Source organism: Bactrocera latifrons, unplaced genomic scaffold, assembly GCF_001853355.1.
Source record: "Bactrocera latifrons isolate USDA-ARS-PBARC rearing strain unplaced genomic scaffold, ASM185335v1 scaffold_601, whole genome shotgun sequence".
Taxonomy (NCBI): Eukaryota; Metazoa; Arthropoda; class Insecta; order Diptera; family Tephritidae; genus Bactrocera; species Bactrocera latifrons.
This window is the reverse complement of record NW_017537270.1, coordinates 47,189-55,253: the sequence shown is the minus strand read 5'-3', so window position 1 is coordinate 55,253 and position 8,065 is coordinate 47,189. Positions and strand designations below refer to the sequence as shown.

The following is an 8,065-nucleotide window of genomic DNA, read 5'->3' as shown; positions in this document are numbered from 1 at the left end:
TTAGACGGACGGTTGGCACTAAGTGGTGAAGTTCTGCAATTAGATTTAAAAGTTAATACAAGCAATTGATAATAAGTTAAAATAAATCASTATGAAATTGTAAAATAATTCCACGATCATTTAGTAATTGTTGAGTGATCTGTAGTGCGACATAAGCTCAAGAGTTTGAACTGGTTCCGACAGCCATTACGCAGATCGCAACTTGGCAAATAAGTTTCACATGTATATACATATATGTAGTTCGAAATAATACTAATAAGCTTATGTTTGTGTTGATGTTGAATTTGGGTTTGTACGAGACACAACGAAGAGTGATCGTGTTAAATTAATGTCTAATAAAATTAAAATAAAATTAAAGATGGCCGCCAAAATATCAGTCAAGTTGCAAAGAACTTAAGAGAACCAAATATAACTACGTTACACCTGTTAATAAAAAATCTAACCACAGTATCTATACACGAAAATTGTCTTTCTACAAACATGATAAAGGCAACAAAAGAAGCASAAACTCCAACACAATCGATCGGCAAAAGCAACTAGCAAGTAATCAGCTGCTTAAAGTACACGTGGTTACATATGTATTAGTGATTTGTATAGTGGTCTATCACACAAACCATCGTTTAACAAGACATTCAAGTTGATTTTATTGGAATAAATTGCCGATTGCCAACGACCGAGTTTCAAGCTCTTCTTAATTAAACAACCAAACAAATAAGACAACGGAGAATAAAATGAAAAGATATTACACAACCTTAAATATATTTTGATGAAAACTCACCAATTCACCACAAGCCGCCAGGAATCAATTTGCGCTAATTAATCAACGAATGAAGCTTGAACTTTTCCATTTACCCCAAGTTCAACCTGCCTAAAATATACTCAACTGCGATTATGGCTGAGTCCGGCATAAACATGGATTTCGATCTTGAATATTTTCCGATCGAYGATTTGGATTTACTTTCTACTGAAGTGCAAGTTGCTGGAAGATCGGATAATGTTGAATTCTATGAATTGAAGGCAGCTACTCGTTCTGTACGATTCGATGACATGTAAGAGTCTCTTTACATTTTTAATGCTTAAACATACATATGTATATWTTAAAAGTGTAGCACAATTCAACATAAAAATTAAAAACTTCATAAACATATATAAAATATATTACAAAGAGCTTGTCATTAAAAGTATCTAAATTATTTTTGGGGTATAACTCTATAATTTTATCTAACCAAGAATCTACAATTTTATTATTAAAGTGCGAATGCATTCGTTTAAATAAATACGGAGTTGATATATTTTTTTTTATTTTAGTATGTTTTGTTACGAATTTAAAGTCAACGTATTTAATCAGWGTCTTTCTAAAGCCTATGAAACATATTTTATGTGTAAAAACCATTGGGATCTAAAAAAATGGACGGGAAAGACATATCGCGTTTGATTGCTTCCAAAACTTGCATTTTGTACAATAGAAGATCTTAAGTAATTAAACCATAATTTCTACCAGTAATTTCACAACAAGTTCTACTTTGATCACAAAAACAAACGTATTCTTCAAACAATATTTAGTTCGCCTTACACTTTTTATTATGAAATCTTCTTTAAGAATATCGCAGCCTTACAATGAAGGTAAATTTGTTCAACAACATCATTAATGCAGAATTATAGTATGCATAAACACAATTTTTATAAATTCGTTTTATTTCATTTTAATTTAAAATAGTCCTACCCTAATTAAGTAAGAGATATGATGAATTTCCCTCAATTAGGAGAATAAACATGGAATATTTTTGCTGAGATCTACGTTATTTCAAAAGTTTGTCCATTTTGCACTTCACATTTGTCCACATAAATAGCCATACACAAGTTCATGTGCTAAATCTATCGCATATCTATGTAGATGTATTACTAATAAAGCTTTTGAAATTATTTTTGAACATGCGCGTATCTCTTATAAGTTTTCTTTTCGAATATAGGGTAAATATTTTTGAATATAACTATTTAAAATTGTCTGTGTTAATAATAAACAATACTTATTTTTATTACCAAAGCATTTTTTTTTTATTTTATAAAAATATTATACTGGAAAATCCACTTGACAATTCTTTTAAAACTTATAGAAAATATTTAATACTTCAAAACTAAATATAATTTAAACAATTATAAGTTCAATACAAATACCCTGTTTTTCAGTCACAAAGCTGTTTTTAAATAGAATAAATGTACGAAAGCAGTTCGAATGATCGAACCGCTCATCGATAGGTGCCGAATTCAAGAGATTCTGTACAAGATCAAGGTCCGTTTTTCTTTTGCTTATCTCCTCAGTATACGCCAAAGAAAAACCTTCATATTTTCGTACTTGACGGTATAAGCAAAATGAGAAAATATAAAATGTGGTTTATTTAATATTAATAAAAATTGTGGAACTGTATTATCACCGAATTATAAAAATATGAAGTCAAATGTAATTAAGAAACAAATTATAAATGAATCATAAGTGATTGTACAAACAACTATGTACAGAGAAGAAATGAAGAAAAGTAAATAAAAAATATTGTGAATAAACGCAACGCTCTGATTTACGGTGTATAATGCTTTGAGAATATATCGACCTACATGTTTTCATGATAGCGTATACATATATTCATGTGTTTAACAAACTTGTATAGATTTATCGTGAAGAATTTAATGTTTCAGAACGAAGAAAATTATTTGTTGCCAATTATTTAAGAAATGCGTATTAGCACGTGCATTATGAACATTCTATGGGCATATGTAACATTTATAAAATGATTTTCTTTCGGGAAAGAAAAATATTAAATCAAACATATGAAAATATCGGTATAATAAATGATTGCTCTTTCAAAAATAATCCAAAATCAAATATATAGAGTCACAACGGGTTCGGTCAGCATTCGTATCAATTGCTGAAGCAAACAAATCAGTGCCCAGAACACTAGCAAACATTATCCGACCCCAAATCAGTGTTATCTTTTGTCAGCTCCAATAGTTTAATCTGAACTCTATCAGTTATCATAACGGAAGCATAATGTCGCCTCAAAGTATTTTTAATCAATCTTCAGATAATTTAACAGAGTTTCAGGAATTTCTACAGCGAATACAAACTCTCCAAATGACTACCACAAAAGATAATTTAAATCAATCAAACACAAGCAAAAAAAATCAGAAAATGAGTGATCCTAATACAGTCGACAAAATGCTTGGAATTGAGGTTGGCATTGAACCTGCGGCCTTGATGGATTTTGACGAAACTAATATTGTGCAACCAAAGATAGGTTACACACAAATAGAGGACAMTTTAGAAAATGAAGAACAAAACGTCCTCTCTCATTTCCATTCAGCGTTGTCTATTAGTTCTAACGATGATAACAATCAATCTGAAGGTAATGTACGAGTTACTGTTGGAATAGACAAAGACTTGGAAATGATATTAGAAATGGATCCAAGCATAGTGGACTTAGGGGATATTGCAGTCACGGAGCCGGTTGAGCCAAAAGTTATTGGCTTACCGCCGTCAACAGGGGGGTGGGTARAACAAGCATCACAATCAAAAAGATTCTAATTTAATGAAACAATTTAATTAAAATATTATTTTTATAATTCAAGTTTGACAATAAGTACGACTAAGTGTTGGAAATTTATTTTTATATTTTAGCCCTACATTCAAAACTACTGTTCCAAAATCACGAACCCAACTTAAACAGCAATTGCAACGTGAGCAGCAACAGCAGGAGTTGGAGCGTCGTGAGGCAGAAAAAAGAGCCACGGCTGCAGCTGAAGTTGCTGCACTACAACAGCAAGTGGAATCTTATATAACACAACAGATACCAAACTCAAACAATAGCCATCAGTTGCATACCCAACATATGATGGGTAATAGTAATAGTGGGGGTTATAGACCAGCACCCAATAGTTTTGGAACAAATTTCAATGATGTTCAAGGGAACCAACAAAATTATTTTACTCATCATCCTTCGGCAACKTCGTCTGGGACAAGTTCTAGTCCGGTTATGTTGAAGGGGCCTCTTCAAAGTATCGGTGTTGATGTCCCAAAACAAGTTTTACAGGTTAGTGTCAAGATTTGAATTTTTCACTAGTAATTTTTTTAAATTGATGTGTCTCCACTGGTGTAATTGAATATTTTAAATATTTATATTTCAAATATATTTKCAGGTACGAACAGTTTTAGAAAATCCTACCCGTTACCATGTCATTCAAAAGCAGAAAAATCAAGTTCGACAATATTTAAGCGAATCTTTTAAAAATGAATGGGAAGTAAGTTTTGTACAAAAACATAGTTTCAGATTTGTGTTTTTAATTTATTGTATTTTTTTTTCAGAACAAAACTATACCGAACACTACAGCAATGCCAAATATAAATTGTGAATCCAATCAATCTCCTAATTTTCTAAATCTTTCAAATTTTGGTGGATCCAACGGAGGAACAGACATAAGTACTAGACATTCTCCCCAATTACTACTCACTTCGAATGCAGTAACTCCCCTTCTCGATGAYCATATGCAAATATCACCCTCTTCTTATGGTGTAGATGGTGCAAGTAATAATATGACAACTGCTGGCAGTAGTCAATTTTTTCTTCCAAATGACCAAAGTTCGGTAAAAAGTTKTGGGGGTGATAGCGCGTACAAGAATTCAATTGGCGGTAACTCCTCAAGTTTAACGGGTGGCAAGAATTGCGTAATGGGTGTAACAAATGGTTTATCCCTTGGGGGACGTTCATCTGGACCAGTAAATTCACTAAAAAATGCAAATTGTTCTAATGTATCCACGGCTAGCCCAGTCCAATCAGCACCAATGTCACCTTTAAGTTCCGTAGCAACAAGTGCATCCGAAGTAAGTCTCCATAGCAAAATCTACTGTTTCTATATTATATTTATATAATGAGCTTTTTGCATCGCATATGTCTATATATGTATGTATAATTATATGGTAGAACTTGTCGACCTTCATTTCATCTTTCAACGATTACTACGGTGCTTTCTGGTAACACTAATTTCAAATAATGTCATTTTAAATTCGATATACATGTTTACTCCTATTAAAATATGTTGCTGTCTCCCATATAATGAATATACTATAAATAACTGTAGAAAATGTGAGGATTACTTGGGTTTTGATTTGAGCAGATTTCGAAACTGTAAAGAATATACCATAAAAAAATTCATCCACATTATTCCTTGAAAGCATATCAACCAATTTTCACTAAATTAAAATATGCCACAGTTGTGGTTTATGCTTCATTAAACAAAATCTACCTGACTGCGTCTATTGAAAGATATAGYAGCAATAAAAAAAATTATTATTTCGCGCAAGACGATCGATACTTTCATTTRTCTAAATAAGTAAAATGTGTGATTTGTATACTAGTTTTCTTAATCGGTGTTTCTATTTATTTCTATTTATATTTATTCAATACACTATGAAAGTGGTTACTTAAATACGTACCAACMATAATAAATTTCTATAGCTAGTGCGTGTTATAAAGCCCCTACACCCTATGAATCAATGCGTGAGTTAATTTTTATAAAAAAATTCAAGACATGAATGTCTCAACACCAATGAATATAAGTATTTTAAATCAGCAATAATCTGTTCAATTAATCACTTTCAATACAGAGTGATAAAGGAGACCATAATTGTGTATGTGCTAGAAAGGGATTACGTTTTGACTGATATCTATTGCAATTATACTCGTTTTTGGAAATATTAATATATAATAWATATATACTTATATATATATATTTACAAATACATATACATACATATGTGCATATATAAATAAATTCGTATATACATATCTAGGTCATGCAAGGGATATCTTTGAATTTGTTAAATAAGTGTTTAGTATTGTAAACTTTTGTCAGTTGTCAAAGATACAAAAATACTATTATTTTTTCATTAAATTATTTGAGAGAAAGTTATTTTACCAATGTGATAAAAAATTACATTTAAACATATGCAATCGCTAATTCTTTAAATTGTAAAATTAATATGAATGTTCTCCGGCTAATAGTCGGCAAAATCCCGTAATTTAACGATTCGGGATCGAAGTTACTACACACAGTTGTATAATAATACACCACATAAATGAAACGAAATGGAAACTGTGTTGAACGCTTCAAATTTATAATCACCTCGATCTTTTACTGGTAGTGGTAAAACACATTTCGCTCAACAAAAACGAACTCGATAACTCAGTAGAGATTCGAACTTCTACTTAACTGTTTTACTCCAACTGGGCTGTAGATTATTATAGCATATATTACAATTTTTGGAGCGGTCGGTGGGCCAGTAACTTGCTTTGTTTATTTAATGTATAGTTTTCATACTGCATATGAATTAAATGTTATATAAATGTAGAAAGCTACTACCATAAAATTGTAGAGAGGAAATGTGAGAATTCAACAAACAAATAAGTGTGAAACTACGTTGAGTTCCATATAATGTTAAAAACGCCGGATTTGGTGAAATAATAATACAATTAATTCAAAATAAGGAGATAATAATGGTTAATACTTATTGTATTTCGATATGTATAAAAAATATTACGAACATTTGTGGATCTTTCAACTGACAAACTACATATATACTTTTGCATATTAGAATATATAAAAATGAATGCTTTCCGACCTTCGGGGATTCTAAGAGCTATACATAAATTTTGAACCTAACGAAGTGACAAACGTAATTATGACTAATTCATTATATTCAAACAATTTAAATAAATACAAAATAATAAACCCGTACTTAACCGTTTTACACAATCACACGCTTAGATCGGATCTCATTATACGGCAGTATTTAGCAATTTGAATCAAGTATTATTAGAATACACTAGAGGTGAACGCTTGTTTGAAAATTGAAACAAGTGTGAACAAATTTTGTTATAAATTCAATTCTGTGCTTACAACTCTCTGACATATATAATATAATTATTGACACTAAATTAGACGATTCAATTTCATGCCAGTAACCGACAACAAGTGAATAAATTACTTAACGAATAGTGTTTAAAATAAACACAAAGCATTTTCAAAATACGAAAGYGTAAAAAATCTTTATAAGTACCTGATCATCTACATTTATTTAAACTTATTTACGAGCGAAAATAAAAGTCCGCCAAACTGTCGAAAAAACGCCACAGATCCACCCCAACCCCCAGAAAAAACCAAAGACGTACCAAAATGCCGGTATTTAATGTAATAACACGGCGGAAAACGAAGGTGAGTGTACAGAAAGAAACATTCGCATAAATATCTTATTACAAATATTTAAGCATATATTTATTCAAAAGTGTATAAATCAAGTATGTATGTACATATGTACATTCATTTATTCGATGGTGATGGTCCATACAAACGACTGAATGTTCAAACATGCCTAGGTTGTTGTTTATCACTGATTGATTGCCCGCAACTGATTTCTAATGTAACTACCGAAGGGTCTATAGTGATTGCGCTTGCGACACTTATTCACAAAACTGGTTTCAACATGCTAGTACATTATAGATTTTTCGTTAAAATGTTTATGTGTATATTTTTCTTAAAAACGATAATCATATTCAATTATATGAAATTAAATAATATTTACATTACTACTTATTACGAGATTACCTGTGTTAAAATTCAAAACGCCCCGCGTTTGAATGTATTGTGTTATTGACTATCTATATACGTAAATACAATGTAAAATATTTATGTAGACATAAGTTCATATGTACAAATGTGTTGAAGCGCGAAAATTTGGAAATACTGGATCAATTTAATGTACATACTTCTACAAACTTAGAGGATTTTGTAATTTCTTTTAATTGACCTCTCCCCACCCTTGCAAAAGTTATTCAATATGCATATACTTGTATGTGTGTACATATGTATACATATTAATGAATTGCTCAAATAAWTGATATTAAATTGAAATGCTCCACACACGCATATAAACTTTTTTGTATTCAAAGTCGTTATTGCTGTCATTCAACGTATCAAACAATAATTTTTTTAACTTTATGAAATATTTTTGTTTTTTAAT

At 30.7% G+C, this 8,065-nt stretch overlaps 1 protein-coding gene across 5 annotated transcripts in view; it reads left to right on the top strand.

The window, feature by feature from the left end:
- LOC108975066 (microphthalmia-associated transcription factor) overlaps positions 1-8,065 on the top strand; it is an 18,317-nt gene continuing 10,252 nt past the window's right edge. For 2 of the 5 annotated variants that reach the window (XM_018943332.1, XM_018943331.1), the window contains exons 1-4: positions 1-1,049; positions 3,671-4,082; positions 4,189-4,290; positions 4,355-4,870. In XM_018943332.1, coding sequence (XP_018798877.1) covers positions 892-1,049; positions 3,671-4,082; positions 4,189-4,290; positions 4,355-4,870 — 1,188 coding nt within the window. In that variant the 5' untranslated portion in view covers positions 1-891. Of the gene's footprint in view, positions 1,050-2,219; positions 2,535-2,654; positions 3,541-3,670; positions 4,083-4,188; positions 4,291-4,354; positions 4,871-8,065 lie in introns of those variants that run through there. The other 3 variants (XM_018943329.1, XM_018943328.1, XM_018943330.1) reach the window with 3 other exon arrangements.